The sequence below is a fragment of the Saccostrea cucullata genome, unplaced genomic scaffold (assembly GCF_032062105.1).
Source record: "Saccostrea cucullata isolate Sc308-1 unplaced genomic scaffold, CSIRO_AGI_Scuc_v1 ctg5323, whole genome shotgun sequence".
NCBI lineage: Eukaryota > Metazoa > Mollusca > Bivalvia > Ostreida > Ostreidae > Saccostrea > Saccostrea cuccullata.
The window spans coordinates 22661-41168 of record NW_026930268.1 but is presented as its reverse complement, the minus strand read 5'-3'; the positions used below and the strand labels follow the sequence as shown (position 1 = coordinate 41168).

General features: G+C 35.1%; 2 protein-coding genes across 2 annotated transcripts; both read left to right on the top strand.

The window, feature by feature from the left end:
• Positions 1-5885: 5885 nt before the first annotated feature.
• Positions 5886-9135, top strand: LOC134283470 (uncharacterized). The gene is made up of 3 exons (XM_062765925.1): positions 5886-6044; positions 6587-8161; positions 8275-9135. Exons 1-3 carry the CDS (start codon positions 5886-5888, stop codon positions 9133-9135), a joined length of 2595 nt encoding a protein of 864 aa, XP_062621909.1.
• A 4910-nt stretch (positions 9136-14045) lies between these two features.
• On the top strand, positions 14046-16031 carry LOC134283468 (uncharacterized). Its single transcript, XM_062765924.1, has 2 exons — positions 14046-14231; positions 15369-16031. The coding sequence occupies exons 1-2, from the start codon at positions 14046-14048 to the stop codon at positions 16029-16031; spliced, it is 849 nt and encodes a 282-aa protein (XP_062621908.1).
• The last annotated feature ends 2477 nt before the right edge of the window (positions 16032-18508 follow it).

Here is an 18508-nt window from a genome sequence, read left to right as displayed (position 1 = left end):
CACATATGTAGTAAAGTTCCTTTTCACAAGATCGACAAAGTTTTAAGCTTTGCTGATAAGAGAATTTTGCAGGAATATGAAACATTATATTAAGGACTTGTATTGTATGTACATATAGACGTCACAAATGCCTGTCTTGAAAGATATATTGGTATATCGATCTGTGAAGAATCCAAAATTTTCTTACGTAATGATAGAAGTTCTTTGACAAAGTTCCACCTAAAAAAAGAATAAATACGCTATAAATAAATAAACAAATATTTAACGTGTAAGTAAATGAATAAAAAAAATATGATTGCACATGTATTTGTAATCAGCAATCAAGTGTATAGTAAATGAACAGTACCATATTTAAAGCTAGCTATGTAATAGATATGCCGAATACACAGTGTCTAACCCACATACTAAACAAACCGGAAGTTCTTGCGTTTCTTCATTGAAAACATGATGCAGTCATCGGGTTATGAAAATAAACCGGCAATTAATCGAAGACATGATAAGTATTTAAATGTGTTGTGTATTAAAACACATAGATATATGATGAAAGGTTCACCAGGGAACACAATTTCGCAAACATGCAGCTTTGTTTTTAAACACAATGCAAAACGCAGTGCTGTGTAGCTGGATCAAGACTTGAAAAGATATATTATGGCGTTGACAATTCATCCTATATTGGTAATAATTGTATCAAATAATGAAATAAAAGTATTGGGGTATTCAAACGTAATTTATTCCTAATAACGAGTAGATTATCCTAAATTTTACTGATTTAATCAAAATGCGACTGTATCCGTCGTTCAATATTTACTGTATGTGTCTTTGTGCGGGACAGTATTTTTTTTGTACTAGTCGTTGGTAAATTATGTGCGTTCTTAATTGAAAAGTTCTAGTATAAATTCATTCTGTTTTTTGTTTCCTTCTCATTTACATGACTCCAAATTGAAATATCATTGTCGCCTGTGTTTAGGTTGTTTCTCTTGTGGAAATGTGATAAAATTATAGACGTTTTGCGATTAGACCTTTTTTTCGATATAGAAGCTCCTATAAAAGAAAATTGAATAAAAATTATTTACATAACTTAACTTCCTATTTACAGAGACTAAAGTAAAATCGTTTTTCAGTAGCTTTCCTATAAAAGACTGATAAAATCTTGTCGCTAAGAAAGCATTAAACGTTACAAGAACTTATCCTCCGATAAAAATTTAGGTAAAAACGTAAATTCATAAATAAGTTTCCAATTTATTATTACTGTTATGGGTATTTAAGGATTCCATTCTTTTACTGTATATTGTTGTTATGCGTTTATCAATCCTATTCTTTCAACTGTCAACAGATTCATAATTTGCAAGCGTACCTTTTTTTTCTATGTTCAAACAATATTTTAACTGAACCTTCCTATATGTCAGGCTTGATATCTATGTGGCTCTGTGCATGGCCTTGGGAACCTGGAGCGGGAGGAGAACGGAGGGCTTTACCCTCAAATTATTTTGACGATATATATATAGTGCCATATGATAATATAGAAAGCAGATGTTTGTGCCCCCTCTATAAAAACGTTTGATATTTGGTAGTTGACAGTGCCTCAGAATGAAAATGTACCGGTATGGCTGTGCCCCGATCCCCCCAACTGAAATTGCTTCCTAGGGGGCTGCTTTGTGTTACTGATTTTCAAACTGAATAAAACCAAAATGTGGGGAAAATAGGCTACAATCTGATAATTTCTTAACAAGCCTTACCTTAAACAAAGGTAACTATTCAACATCCCTTGCGTACATGAATTTTTTTCTTCAATATAATATTATATACTTACATGCACATTTAATATGTGAAACATTAATACATGTATTTACTTATAATATTATGTCAAAATTTGAACACTTTATTGACTTAAATAAGTCTATAATACAATCGAATTCCAATATCAATTTTTATTTCCCGCTTTCACTACAAATGGGGCATATGTATGTTAGAACTGTCTGGACGTCCGTCCGTCTTTTTGTCAGTCTTTAGCACTTTCATCCGTTTCCTCGCAATATCCCGAGAAGCCTTTGAACTTTTGCAACGAAATTTTAGATTGAAAAATAAATAGGAGTCTTCCTTAGGCTGCGGGCGCAGTTTTACAAGAGAACTTACGACTAAGACCTATCAATTTTAAAGAGTCTTATTAATTTGGCAAAATTCTACAATCATTTGAATTTTTAGTCTTCTCGAGAGCGACGTTAAACAATATACAATCAATCAATCAATCAATCAATTTTATGACCTAATCAACGGACCAAGTTCAATCAGCGTTAAACCTTGTTGCCAGTGCATGTAAATTTTCCAACATTGATTTCATAAAGCCATATATATTTATATTTAACACTTTACTAGAACAAATAACAGTAGTTTGTGCATGATTTTACATCATTCATGGTGTGTTTAATATGCCTCTTGAGGCCATGTCTTAATTCTTTTAGCATGGCTGTAGAAACCGGAAAGGTGGGGTGTGCCCCCCAATAGTTTTGCGATAAATGGAATACTATAGCAAACACAGCTACATGCACTATTATACAATTATTTAATGCCTGAGCAGTCAATAGACCAGAATATTTTTCCCGAGGTGCAGGGAACAGCTCAGTGTGTTCTATTGCCGAGGCCGCTGGCCTCGGGCAATAGAACACACTGAGCTGTTTCCTGCACCTCGGCAAAAATTTTCTGGTCTATTGACTGTTCAGGCATTAAATAATTGTTTTATTACCTAATTTTATTTTCCGTATTAAGCATTCAGTACAGAAGGTTCCCGTACAATATTGTAAATGTATACCTAGATATGATGCATCTGTAATATAATTAAAGATTGATTGTATAGACTATTTAAAAAGGAAATGAATCATTTTCGCGCATGTTTTAAATAAAAAACATTGTTAATGCAACATTTTAAATATAAATGTAGGTTTCCTGAGTTACCCATTTGACCTTATCTATTTTTGTTCCCGTTTGTCGATACATGTATTTATTATATACCCATCAATTTCCTTGTTTTTGTTACTGTTAATTTTACAGAGTTTGATCAGATTTTCCGGATTACCACACTGTGGTTTTCTGAATCCATATCACCACTCTCTGAAACTGATGACGTAGTACGCAAAAACATGACGTTATTTTTCTTGCGCGCTAGAAAGTCCATTGTTATTATGCTTTGTTTTATGGATAAATATTATACAATATATCTCTAAAATTTTATTCTGCTATATTTAGCTAGTTATAAGGGGGTATATAATATATTTATCATTACAACAGTAACTTGATCCGAAGAGCCGTATTACGTCTCTTTGACAGGCGTGGATCATCAGATCAAACTCGACGCTTCGCGTCTCGTTAGATCTGATGATCCGCGCCTGTCAACTCGACGTGATACGGCTCTTCGGATCAAGTTACTGTTATAAATATATATTATTATAACAGTAACTTGATCCGACGTATCACGTCGAGTTGACAGGCACGGATCATCAGATCTAACGAGACGCGAAGCGTCGAGTTTGATCTGATGATCCGCGCCTGTCAACGAGACGTGATACGGCTCTTCGGATCAAGTTACTGTTATAATGATAAATTTATTATATACCCCCTTATAACTAGCTAAATATAGCAGAATAAAACTTTAGAGATCAATTGTATAATATTTATCCATAAAACAAAGCATAATAACAATGGACTTTTTAACGCGCAAGAAAAATAACGTCATGTTTTTGCGTACTACGTCATCAGTTTCAGAGAGTGGTGATATGGATTCAGAAAACCACACTGTGGTGATCCGGAAAATCGGATCAAACTCTGTAAAATCAACAGTAACAAAAACAAGGAAATTGATGGGTATATAATAATAATATATATATGTCGTATGTTCACAGTTTAATTTATTGTTTTATACCCCCCGCCTGAAAAGGTATATAGTAATCGGGATTCCGTCCTTCCGTCATTCTATACCTTCGTCCGTCTGTTACGCTTTGGGTTACCCATCTCTTATCCGCAACCCTACTCACAGGGTCTTGATTCAATCTGAGCAAAATTGAGTATATACAGATAATACTAATAGAGGGCGGAGCCCTCTCACGGGCCCGAAGGGCCCGTGAGAGCGAAGCTCTCCCTATAGGTAACACGTATGTATATAAAAAATAAAAGAAATCTATTGTAAACTATATGTCATTTACAATACCTATGGAACTGAGATCCTTGTCGCCAATATGGCGTCCTCGCTAAAATGGCGTCGTTTTTATCCACGCGCAGATTCTCGTTGTTGATGAGTCTTTCATCAAAGTGAAAACATTTAATCCAAGGATAATGTGTAGTAATTGTTTTTTTTACTTGAAATAAAACCATAAGTAATCAGACCATTTCTACTTTCGTTTTAGACTTTAAGTTCTATTTTTGGTTCGCGCTAAAAAGTATGTTCAAAGGCATTTGATTGGTCAGAATTTCCCTACGGGCGGCGCTATCGTCTGCATTTACCAAAATAGAATGAAAACATAAACAAAACAGCGTGCAAGGTTTTGTAAGTTTCTGAGGTGTACAAATGATATGGTTTAAGTAGGTTTTTCCATCAATTTTTGTATTTTTAGCATTTTCGTCTATCATTTATAAGTTTGGGATTTTTTTTAGATAATTTATTTATTTTATATATGTGAAATTTTCTACTTCAAGCTAAAAAAATGTCAAATACTGTGATAAAAACCTGTGGGGATTTACATGTTGCAAGCAATATATATGAACATATGAGTCATGATCATTGCTACACTTGCATTAATTCTGAAGAGTTACAACTGAATAATGGTTGTACATTTTCTCACAATGAGCTGCAATCACAAGAGACACAAATTGATCATGATCATCCTTTCAGTGTTTTACATATTGCAAGCCAGAAACAAATCAGTCTTGATCATTGCTACACTTGCACAAATTCTGAAGAATTGCAAATGAATAATGTTAGAACATTTCCTCACAATGAGCTACAATCAGAAGTGGCACAAATTGATCATGATCATCCTTATTGTAAAGTTGAAAAAATACCATGTGATCCCACTGTAGGTTTCTTTGTAACAGAACCATGTTCACAAGCTTCTCTTGAACAAAATGCACTTCATGAACAGAAAAGTCCAAATGCTCAATTTCTTTCTGAAACCCCTCAAAATACATTAGGATGTAATGTCTGCCCTCAAACAAATCAATCTGCACAAAATTTGAAGACCACTTCCCCAAGTGTAGATATGTGTACTTTCTTTGAATTAGATACCATACCAAGCAATAGGTCAACCAGCATTGATAACACTGAACTCAAGGTCTTTGATGTCCCAGGTGATGGTCACTGCTTTTTTCATTGTTTACGTTTGATACTTCATGGTCACATGAACAATACACAAATTTGCAGAAATATCATATGTGGTCATCTGTATGAAAACTGGGAAATGTACAAAGACACAGTTAAACTGATGCATGACAAAAACGTGCACACCAAAGAGAAATACTTTGAAAAAATGGTTTTAGGTAGTGGCTGGGCTACAGCGGCAGAGGTGAAGGTTGCATAATTATTATTTAATGTCAAAATCAATGTGTACCTGCAACATGTACCCTGTCATCGTTTTCCTTCTGAAAATCAAAGTACTTTTACTTTGGAGTCGTATGAACCAGTTGCTCAAACTGCAGGGGGAAAATCCATCTTTCTTTTGCTTAAAAATGGTCATTTCCAAGTTCTTCACAAAATCAGAAATCTCATCCAACCAACAACACATGACACATCTTGCAGGCTTAACAATACAGGTGGGAGAATTCACATACCCAATGATACTAGGAACAAACATCAAGCATGTACAAATAAAAGCAAAAGACAAACATTTACACTTGATGAAATGAATGAAGTTCCTACCAAAACAATGAAAACATGTTCTAAAGAGAGTACAGACTGTCCTGTACAGTGCAATCCAACAGCAAAGGCACGTGATCTTTTAGAAAATTCATTTAGTTTAGATCAAAATCTAAATGCAAAGTCAGCAGCAGATAAGAGCAAAGTAAAACATTCAAAAACATATGACCCCAATATTGCAGATCTGTACTTAAAATGCAGAAAACTTGGAATTCACTATGACCCTGGTCCTCCAGATGAGTGAAATGCTTCCAAAATCTTGAGAAGACAGAAATACTTGCGTCAAATTCAAAGAGTCCAAGAACAATTAGGTATCCAATTAAATGATATTCCTAAACCACCCCCCTTACATGACGATGAACATTTCAATTATGCTATGGATGCAATTCGAGCATTTGAACTCAAGGAAATGTCATACAAGTTTAATTTATGTAGTATTTGTCATGAACGAAGGTTAGAAGGAAAAATGGCATCCCAAGATAAATGTTTGAGATGCTCTGTTGATAAATCGGTAGTAAAAATGTTTTCATCAGAAAACAATATGGATCCCAATTCAGTACCCGCCGAGCTAAAAGATTTGTCCATAGTTGAACAGCAACTTATTAGTAGGATATCCCCAGCCATCAATATTCATATGCTTAAACATGGGGTATCGCTGCAAATGGTCATTGTGTAACATTCCCACAGCAAATAAATGAACCTGCACAAATTCTGCCCAAACTTCCTTCAGAAATAAATATTCTTAAAGTTCGAAGAAAGGGCAAAGATGATAGTTATAAGGATTATCGTGTAAGGAGGTTTATTGTTCAAAATGCTCTCATCTGGCTCAAGAACAATAACCCTGTATACTCAGATATCATCATAAGCAATGATAGGCTAAATCAACTCCCTTTTGACAGCCCACTTGAACTCCAAACTCTTGAACTTGACACATTTGAGAGCAAAAATGATGACCAAGGCCCAGCTCCACAGCAGTTCAAACCTGGCCCAACTGATGGTTTGTCCGATTCAGGTGTTTTAATGCCAGAACCAAGTATTGACATAAATCAAGAGGTTCATAATGTGGTTGAAGACATCGTTAATGAAAACAAATCCAAAAAAAAAAACCCAACAATGTCAATTCCCTGGCCTACAAGGGATAACATTCCCATCTCTGAGTTCACAACTAAGTACTTTTTCACTCTAGCTTTTCCTTGTCTCTTTCCCTATGGTACTGGAGATTTCCATGTAAACAGACCCCGAACATGTTCCTCCATGACAGAATGGGCTGATCATTTACTTTTGTACAAAGACAGTCGCTTTGCAAGACATCCATACTTCAAATTCATTGTCCACAATATCATTATGAGAAAGAGAACCCTAGAGCAAAGTACCTATATCATTAAGCAACAACTTGGGGATGAACACATGACAGTTTCTGAATTAAAAGAACAACTACAAAATGGCAACAACAGCATTCCTGAGAAAATTTTATATTTTGGTGCAAACTTGCGTGGGACATCACAATACTGGGCACAAAGGGCTAAAGAATTGAGAGCACTCATTCACTATCAAATAAATGAGGGGCATGGATTACCATCTTTTTTCACAACTGGAAGCTGTGCTGAATTCCATTTCAAAGCTCTACACAGGCTTCTACAGATGTACACTTATGTAACTACTGGAGAACAAGTAGATCTTTCAAATCGGAACACTCTTTTCTCAATCTTACAAGCCAATCCTCATGTTGTTGCTCATTATTTTGAAATAAGAACTCAAAATTACTTTCGAGAAGTCATGAGCCCTGTATTTAAAGTAAATACATACTGGTACAGACAAGAATTTGCAAAGTCACGTGGAATGGTCCATTGGCATGGTTTGTGTTGCCGTTCTGATAGGGAACCACACAATTTACTGTCTTCACTTATTGAAAGAGGTCTTTCAGACGATGATTGTTCAGAATATCTCTCAAATTGGGCCAGATCCAATCTTGGAATGACAGCTTCCCATCCCGCTGGTAAAGATGAACAAGGAAACTCAAAGAAAGACCTCTGGCCCCCACCTGAAGGAACAGCTCCTCCTCCACCAGAAGAGAAAAATCCACTTTTAAAGTTACTTATGGATGTTAGCGAATCTCAGGAATCTTTACTTGAAGACCACCTCCTTCTAACAAACAGAATTAATATTCACCGATGTTCCGATTACCGATTACAAATTCCCAAGCATGGGGGGAAATTATCAAAGCGAGTGTGTAGAATGGAGTTTGGAAAGAAGACCACCCTGGTAAAACTTTGCGTAGTACAGCTGCACTTGTCCGAGATAAAAATGGCTCATTAAGACTAGAGATGGAGCGCGACCATCCTCAGATTGTCCAGCACTCCTAATACCACACTCAGAGTTGGAGAGCTAATGGTGATGTCTCAATCATTCTTTCTAAAAGCAATCCAGAGAATCCCTCTGTTGATGAAATCATTGCTACAGAACGATACGTCTCTGGTTATGCCTGTAAAGGAAACCAGCCCACAGGAGCCCTTGTTGACCTTTTTCATAATCTTGCTAACAACCAAAATGAAAATTCTGGTGCCAATGCCAAAAGTATTTGTACAAAACTGCTTATGAATACTGTCAAAAGAGACATCTCTAGTGTTGAGGCCTCTTTTGAACTATCTTGTCTTCCACTTTTCCGCTGCAGTCATCAATTTCAGTCTGTTAGTCTCTCAGGCTCTAGGGTTCTGGGAAAAACTGGTTCTACTGTCACACGACATACACCTCTTGATAAAAACCTTCAAAGATATGAAAATGATACAAGTTCCTGGTACCAGTTCATTTACAAGTCTGGAAAAGTCCCAGTTATTTCTGGCAGTCAAATTAGAGCCACTTGGCCCCTAAATGAAGATTATTGTCGCACTATGATGCTGCTCCATATGCCAAACTGGAGAAAAATTGATGACTTAAAGGATAACAACAGCACATGGTTACAACTTTTCACCAACTTCCTACCTTCTGCATTTTGTCCAAATTTTGTAAGGGCAGATGTTGAGAGGGCAAGACGACATGTCGAGCCAGAGGCTTCAAACTCAGTTCCAGTAGAAGATACTGAAAATTCACATTCAAGCTCCCAACAACCTGAATGGATGGACCTCCTTGCACCAAATCCTGATTTTGATTATGAAAATTTTGACTTTAAATATAACGATGGAGGACCAGATTATGACTGGACTAGGGACACCATTCCTTACCCTGATGATAAAATCTAAATGTACAAACATTGAAAATCTAAATGTACAAACTGCAGAAAACGTTTCCAGCAATACGACCTCCCAAATGTGTCTTATGAATCTTTGAATGATGAGCAAACATTTGCTTACAATATAGTTATGGATACCCTCTCTAAATATAAAAATCAGTCTTCAAATTTTCAGCCTTTGAGGATGATTGTTGCTGGTACTGCAGGTTCAGGGAAAAGCTTTCTTATAAAGTGTCTTGTTAAATCTATCAGAGAGCTCTTTCATTCAAACAATGCTGTGCAAGTCCTTTGTCCTACGGGTAACAGTGCAAATCTTATTTCTGGTGTCACATTGCACAGTTTTCTTAAGATTCCAATTGGGCCAAAATCTGCCAAGGAAATGACACCCCAAGTGGGAACTACACTCTCCAAGTTACAGAGTGATTGCGAGAACTTAGTCGCTTTGTTTTTTGATGAAAGATCACTTGTAGGTTGTTGTACTCTCGGGTGGATGGAATATTTCTGTCGCTATACATGTAGTATGAATATGGGTTCCATGTCTTCTTCATCATGGGGTGGTTTACCAGTGGTCGTTTTTCTTGGCGATAATGTTCAACTTCCTCCTGTTTGTGATTCTCCTGTCTACAACTGTAAAAGCACTAAGCCTGCTTCACTTCACGGTGCACTTGTCTGGAAAGAATTTCAAACTGTCGTCACTCTTTCAAACATCATTCGTCAAAGTAAAAGCCAGAGAAAACTGAAAGAGGCATTACTTGCTTTAAGAAATTATAGTTTGTCAAATTCACAAGCTAAATGGCTTCAAAATTTTCAATGGGAATCCTTGAAATTAACTCATGGACAATTATTATTAGACAGAATGTTACAAAATGGTTTATTTGTTTTTCCAACACATGCTGAAGAATGGGAGCACAATAAACAGCAACTGCTCAAGGTCAATTAAATTTCCCCAATTGCCAGAATCAAATCACTAGATCAAGGTCAACACTGTAAAACAGCTTCAAGTGAGTCAACAAATGGCCTTTCAGAAACATTATTTTTATGCAGAGGTGCCAGAGTCATGCTGACAGTTAACTTAAATGTCTCTTTTGGACTTTTCAATGGCTCAATGGGTCAGGTTATAGATATTCTATACTTAACCACAAAAAACCCAAATGATGGTCTCCCTGATGTAGTAATGGTAGAATTTCCCAAGTACACTGGTCCTCCATTTATCGACAGTCACCCAAAACTTGTGCCAATTGTTGCTGTTGAGAGGAGAGTAGACTGCCACTGCTTTAATTGCAAACGAAAACAAGTACCACTTAGGTTAGGATGGGGAACTACCATTCATCGCTGCCAGGGCATGACTATAGGTGACGGAGAGGCCAGCAGATATATAATTGTCATTCATCCTGGAAATAAGACATTTGAGTCCAGAAATCCTGGAGCCTTATTCGTTGCTCTATCCCGAGCAAAATCTGCTGGTGGTAATGAAGAAGATCCTGACTCTGCTTGGCATCCCCATGTACTAGTCAATGAAGACCGACTCTGCCTAAAAGTCTGCACCGATACAACTAAAGCTCGAACAAAAGAAATTCAAAGGCTACAAATGCTTACAGATAATACCAAAGTCAATTACTCTCATCTCTTTCAAAAAATTCATTTCCTCTATGAAGAATAAATCTCTCTAAATTCCATATATCTTTAGCACATTAACTCATGGTGTGGGTGACATGACAGTCGCCGACCCTTAGTTTCTGTGATTGCCAACCCTTAAGTTTCCGTGAATGCCGACCCTTACTTTCCGTGATTGCCAACCTTACTTTCCGTGATTGCATACCCTTACTTTTCAAGATTGCTGACCCTTGCTTTCTGTAATATTCTTAATGCTATACAAAATCTAAATAACTTTTAAATGGGCTGCATTGTTTTCTTTTTCTGTGCAAAAATATCACTCTCCAGCTTAAAGATCTCTTCCTAAAAATCAGGATTTGGTGCAACGAAATCCATAACTTTGCATATCAGCACTGATAATACTCAGGCCTACACATGACAAATAGAAAACTGGACAGCTATCACCTAAAAACACCATAAAAAATGCTTACTTTCGTCTTTCACCAAAACTTAATTTCCTTTTTTAAGAACATACATCTTTTGCACAGTTAAACATATGGTGTGGGTGACATGCCAGTCGCTAACCCTGAGTTTCTGTGCATTAAGTGTAAATTCTACATAATGTTTTAAATGTATAATCTTCAATGAAGACTTCACAATTCCCTCTCCATGTCAATAAATTAAGACTTCTGTCTTTTACCTGAAAAAGCAAGTAATAACATAACTAGTAAAAGGAAAACAATAAATTTACTTGGGATGCCATTTCCAATCAAATACAATATATCAGACGACTCTATTGTTACAGTAGTGTAAAGTTATTAATTTACTCTTGATTTTTAATACAGTAAAACATTCTTATAAGTGCTTGAGACGAATTTGCTTTGTTATAATCATCATTGTTTATCGATTAAGTTTACAATATTTTTAAAAAAGTCATTGGGAATGAAAATTACTTACCTATAAGGCTAAGCACATACTTGTTATAAGTGTGTTCACTATAAGCGTGTTTTACTGTTATGATTTTTCATTTTCTTTGCAGAACATGCGGCACATAATTTTTGCCATGGACTCGAGAGGGGCAAAACTGCAAAATTATCTACAGTTTAAAGAACCTTTTGACTTTTCATACACATATCATGTCATTGTTAAACCGGGCGGAAAAATTGGCCACATCAGAACTCTTGTTGATCAAAAAATAAAACAAATTATTCAATTTGACAAATTCCATGAGATATGGATTATATTCGCTGCAGGGATCTGCAATTTGACTAAGAAAGTCACCCATGCCTGTGGTACTGAAATTGAATACGTTCAATCACTTGAAAATGTGCAGTGCATTATTTCTCAATTTAGAGATTTATTAATACATTTCCAATCATATGAAAATGTGTCTGTCATTTTAACATGTATTCCATCTGTCTCTCTTGAGAAATTTCACAATTTCAATACCTCAAAAGGCAAGTTACAGCAATCTCTTTATTCTCAAGAAGACAGAGAAGTGCAGCAAAAAAATTTAGAGGAAGATCTAAAATTGATTAATTGTTCCTTGTGTGAACTCACAACCCCTATAAGATGGGATAGGGATTTGTTAATTTGTTCCACCATAAAATGTGGTAGGAAAAACAACAAAATAAAAAAAAGTTGTAAAAACATCTTACAAGGATTTATACGATGGGGTACATCCAAATGAAGGTCTTTCAAATAAATGGTATCATTTCATGTGTTTGTCAGTTAGAAACAAAATTACAAATCAATTAGAAGAATCAGGTGAAAGTGATTCAGATGTTGAAACCCAAGAATCTTGGGACTTTAAAAGAAATTAAATTTCAAACATTAAGAATTCTCATTTGAATTACATGATTCTGTTTTTAAAAAAAAAGAAACGGATGTATCTATGTGTGTGTGTCATTGGTTGCTGGTTTTTTGTCATTTGGTAACCAGAATACGAATTTCTTATTACTTGTATTTACATTACACAGAAGATTGAGTGTAAGGATGAATTTATCATTTGTAAATTGTTATATTTGTGTTGAATGTGCATCAGTCTGCTTGTTGATTATAACTCAAAAGCGGTGGGTGACATGCCAGTCGCTAACTGCTATATTCTTGTCTTATGATATTGCACTCAACAATATTCAATTTTCTTGTTCATTGAAATACTATTATTTTGTAATGAGCTGGAATTAGTGTTGCATAATTAAAAGCATATGATGAAAATGCCGGAAAAAATTATGCATTATCGATCAAGCTGACTATATTTTTTAGCAAAAATTTGTAGCATAACCTACTTTTGAAATGTTTTATCTTTTTCCATTCTGAAGTTAATCGAGTGATACACTTGTACATGTACATGTATGTAAAAATAACAGTATGTCTTTTTTTTAAAATGGGGGGGGGGGGGTCATATCATTTGTGCATTCTGAAGCAATAGTGATCCACATGGAAGCCTACAAAAGGAGACACAGATTGGGTAACTTAAAGAATATAATACATGGTAATGAACAACATTATGTTATGTCATTTACTCAATAGTCAATATATATATATGTGTATGTAAATATCAGAATTCATTTCATAAATAAATATTTTTTGTAGATACTGAACTCTGAAGGCAAAATACATTAAAGGGTCGAAGAATATTCTGCTGTTTTTCAGGCATGAATGACATGCAAAGGTCAGTGCATAATTTTATCTGTAGAAAATAGATGTGATTATATTTAGATCAAGACAGCTACTAGCTTTTAAATGCTCCGCCCTCACTAACGGTCGCACCGTCTAAACATATTAGGGGAAAAGGGACCTAACACGCCGCCATTAATTTCTGGGTGCCTCGCTTCAAACTCTCAAAACTTTTATTTTTATTCGAAAAATCCATAAAAATGCCTTGCCAGTCGAAAGGCAGAATGTTATCCTTTATTGTCATAAATAAATCGTTAATCTTACTTCATTTAAACTTAAAAAAAAATATCCGAACTTCCGAGAATTGGGTCGCCGTCGTTAACCTCGCACCATTTTTTCATGCAATTTTCGTTCATTACCTTGATTTTCACGCACTTGTCATCCGTTGCACTTTATCTTAGAGTAGCGTTTCATAATATAACTCCTTCTGGACACCCTCACAATATTTGAATGACTGTTAATCGTCCGTCTCGAGAGATCACATCCATTTTCACCACCGATTAGCCTAAGAGGTCAATTGGGTCAGCCATATTTGAATTTCGATATCCGGTGAAGTTCCGCAGCGACGAGCGTGCACGAGGCAATTAAGAAAACAGCTATCTGATTGGTGGGATGAAAAAAGTACGGGAAAAGTCTGAAAAGAACAAGATGTTGAATGAAAGTCAACAACGTGCTCTTCAGCAGGTAGAAATGGGCCATAACATTTATATTGGAGGACAAGCTGGAGTTGGAAAGTCATATCTGGTGAAGTCAATTATCAATGCAGCAAGAAGTAAAGGGAAGAAGGTGGCATTGACTTGTACCACGGGCATTGCCTGTTCTGTTTACGATAAGGTATGGGGGGGGGGAACCCACATTTATTGTGAAATATATAAACACACACGTTTTTTTAATTATAAAACATCATAACAATTAATATTTCAACTGTTAAACAACTTAAAAAACAGTAATATAAAAATAATAAACTGTATGGTCAACCATTTTAATCATGGATTTTTTTCTCTCAGAAACTGGCATTTGCCATATTTACATGTATGTACTTAACAATACATGCTTTAACATGAGCAGATTGATAATCAGCGCCCCCCCCCCCCCCAACTTCAAATCCTGGATCCGCTCCTTCGCATGTATATTGTTTTCTCCTAGTAAAATCTTCAGTTAATGTTGGCATAATAAAACAGTAAAAGGCAGCATCTTCATTTGGCATAATCCATGTAAATAGGTCAAGTTGCTGAGCAATACAAAGAGAAAGGTTATAAAGATCTTTTTTAAAAACTCCCCATCTAGAGGGGTTAATTCATTTTAAATCTGTTGAATTTGTAATGCAATATAAAAAATTCATATGACACTTTCAGGGGGTTTGATAAAATATGTCCAGATACATAAACAGAATGGACTTTTAAACAATAAAATGCTCTTATTTGTTTGATAATACCGGGATTAACAGTTGGATATTGCAGAAAAAAATACATAATAGATGCTGCGTAAGAATAAAATATTATTTATCTATCTGTATGTTACACTTATGGAAGAGCAATGAACTAGTTGACCTTTACCTTTGATACTTCTTAAGAAGTCTTTCATACATATGGCTCTAACCGGTTAAGTAGTTCTTTGTCATATACTAGATGATTGATTAATAACAGTTTTTTTCAAATAAATAATGGAGAAAATATTCAGTGTATGTATGTACTGTAAATCACTTTTTATTCGCGAGAACTTTATTTTCGCGTAATTACGCGAGACAGTGTGCTCGCGAAAATTTAATGATCGCGTATAATAGTATTCCTTAAGATTATATAAAGCAATTACCACAATTCGTGAAAATTTTGTCTCGCTAATCAAGAGTCAATGACTATCTCGCGAAAATAAGGTGTCGCGAAAATTAAGTGATCTAGAGTATGATTTTTTACAGAGAATACAATGTAAAGATTTCTGAATGTGTTCAAATATTATTGTGTTAATTCATAGTTAAGCAGCTACAATGTCATAAAATACTTGCAGAGTATGGGTGCTATGACTATACACAAATGGAGTGGACTGGGGGGTGGGCGCTTTTCAGGAGGGAAACTGAAGATGCTTCTACAGCATGATGAAGCCTATGTCGCGGCAAAAGAAAACTTTCTTGGAACAGACTGGTTGATAGTGGATGAGATTTCAATGTTTAGTGCCCAGATGCTTGACAAGTTAGATGTAGTATGCTCTATACGGTCTGATAAAGCACCATTTGGAGGAATACAAGTGATTTTCGTTTGGGACTTTACACAACTCCCACCAGTTCGTCATTTGCGTTACGGTGATGTAGGATCTTTCTGTTTTGAAAGCAAACGCTGGCCACAGCACTCAATTTTCCTTACAGAAAACATGCGTCAAAAGGAATCTAAACTTTGTAAAGTGGTAAATGCTCTCTCTCTTGGAAGATTGGATGATGAAATATTGAATTACATGTCTTGTCTCTCGAGACCACTGCATGAAACACCAGAGACAATCAAACTGTTTTCCAATAATGTGCTAGTTGACATGTTTAATCGGGATAAAATACTTAATCACAAAGGTGGACTGTTTTGTTTTGATGCAGTAGATGAAGGCAGTAAAGGTGAACTGGACAAATTGCACCAAGACAGTTGTGGTTAAAAGTTGGAATTCCCGTTATGTTATTGAGGAATTTGACAGATAAGCTTGTGAATGGCTTAATTGGTAAAGTTACCAAAATATCCTATGAGCATGTCACTGTGCATTTCCCAAGATGTGATATTGTCGCAGAACTGACCAGAGTAGCATTTACAGGTAAGTTCTTCTGATTTAAACATATTTTATTGATAGATAATCAAAGAAAATGAACAATAAGTACACGTGAAAACAATAAGTACACATACTTGTAATTAAATGTTTATGTACAGGTAAGTTACTTAGTTAATTCTCTTCAAGAATTTCTGTACCTAAGGCATCAACAAGTTCTCTCCATCGGTTTCTGCCAATTGCAACTCTGGTTGATGTGTTTCAGTCATATCCTGTTGATGGATATAGACAAACAGATTTATTCAGAATACAAAACAATTATACAATTTTTACAAGCAATTATAACATAAAACAATAGACTATTATGTAGATAGCACCAACAATAAAATAATGGAATTGAGTAAAATGAAATTAATAGGATTGAATAACATAAATATATACTTGACATTGTTGTACCAGGATAACCCCCCCCCCCAAAAAAAAAGCCTTAAGGGGGATCCTTCTTATGTAAATGAGTAGTATGGTGTATAACAGAAATGAAAATGATACTGTACATAAGAACAAATAGGAATGGCAAAAATAATGACAATAAATATTAAAAACTATCATAAAAAGAGTACATTTGAGCACTAGATATTTCACTGACTACAGAAATAACCATTCCAATCAAATTTCTATTTTGTTACCTGTGTTTTTTATTCTAGTGTATGATCCTATGAAGAACAGGAATGTCGCCACACGTCTTCAGATTCCTCTTAAAATAGCTAATGCCCTCACCATTCATAAAGCCCAGGGCATGACTCTGGAAAAGTAAACCTTAAGACTGAGTATTGAAAATCTTCAATTAAACAATCAATAAATTTGGCAATTAATAAAGAAGATAGCTTTTACTGCTTCCAGCCTCTTTAAACTGTGTTGGGGACCAAGGATTTTGAGAGGATTACCTAGGGGCATATTTCAGCACAGATCTATTTTATAGACAGAATTACTTCAACCCTGTCTCCTTAGTTTTGGAGAAATTACATTACTTTAAATGTACTTATATATTTTTTTGCTTGTTATAATGTACAATAGCAAAGATTAAGGAATTAGTAGATAAATATTTTATCATAAATGACATACATGCACAGAAAGTAGATTTCCTTACATGATTTTACAGTGTTGAAGTGGACTGTCGAAGCATCTTTCAGGCTGGGCAGCTAGCAGTGGCTTTGGGGAGGGTGAAAGAGGAAAGGGGTCTGCGTGTGGTGAACTTCCACAGACAGGCAGTCATTCCACAGCCATACAGTGTCCTGAAGTTCCTCGAGATGACATCTTCTGAGTATTTAGCTGATTTGTCTTGCTGTCGTTTGCCAAGGTTTGTATTTCAAGTCTTTGAATTATGAAATCTTTATCACTTTGCATTTATGTTCCCTTCTACAGCAAACAGTCATATTTGTCCATATTCTCACATCATTTGCTATTGTTAGCTCACCTGAGCTAAAGGTTCAAATGAGATTTTGTGCGTTAAATAAAGATACATTTACATCACGTAATAATACTTTGTTATTATTGAAATATACACTCACAAAAGGGAATGAACTTTGACTTAACGTAATGATAAATTTAATCATAGAACACATGTAAAACGAAATTAATTTGACGTAATGCAATTTTGACCTTGCATATTAAAGAAATGAAATAATATAAAAATACATTCATTTCACGTAATAAAGTTTTAACATAATGTAAACATATTTTCACTTCAAATAATGAACTTTGGACTTCAAGTTATAAAGTGCTGACATAATGGAAGAATGTGTTCACTTCATGTGATGCAGCATTTACATGATGTGAAGATATTTTTACAACACCCCATAAAAAATTAACATAACGTAAAGATATGTTCACATCACGTAATGATAGGTTCACATAGTAAATGCATAGTTTTATGTTATAAGGCAGTGATGGCGTTCCATAGAACCGTGTATCGGAGTATATTAGACAATACTCTAACAACAACGCTATTTCCAGTTCAGGTACATTTGTGATGGAATTGAAGAAAAATGATGAAGTGTGGTTATACTCTATAGGGGACAGTCAAAAAATCAGAAGAAACCATTTATAATATTTTTTCCCAACTTCATATACTGAAAAATATTGATGAGAGCTTTTCAAAAAAATATTTGTAGAAAAAGAATTAGATATTTATCCTGATCTTTTGATGCTTTTTGACTCTTGTTCTTGATTCTTGGTTACGTCTAATGTCAAGCATGTATCTTAACATCTGAATGAATTTCCTAATTAATCGTAAAACAAAAATTAACTCCACTTTGTTTAATTATTATAATACAGAATTTAATATTTTTTTTTAAAAAGAGAATTTTTTTTAT

What these genes read in the sequence shown, in the direction of transcription:
- LOC134283470 (XM_062765925.1), top strand. Translation starts at nt 5,886, where the DNA reads ATGAATGAAGTTCCTACCAAAACAATGAAAACATGTTCTAAAGAGAGT. An exon ending in CAGCAGCAGATAAGAGCAAA is followed by an intron (nt 6,045 to 6,586) that starts GTAAAACATTCA and finishes ACATTCCCACAG; the next exon opens with CAAATAAATGAACCTGCACA. An exon ending in TTGGAAAGAAGACCACCCTG is followed by an intron (nt 8,162 to 8,274) that starts GTAAAACTTTGC and finishes TACCACACTCAG; the next exon opens with AGTTGGAGAGCTAATGGTGA.
- LOC134283468 (XM_062765924.1), top strand. Translation starts at nt 14,046, where the DNA reads ATGTTGAATGAAAGTCAACAACGTGCTCTTCAGCAGGTAGAAATGGGC. An exon ending in CCTGTTCTGTTTACGATAAG is followed by an intron (nt 14,232 to 15,368) that starts GTATGGGGGGGG and finishes GTTAATTCATAG; the next exon opens with TTAAGCAGCTACAATGTCAT.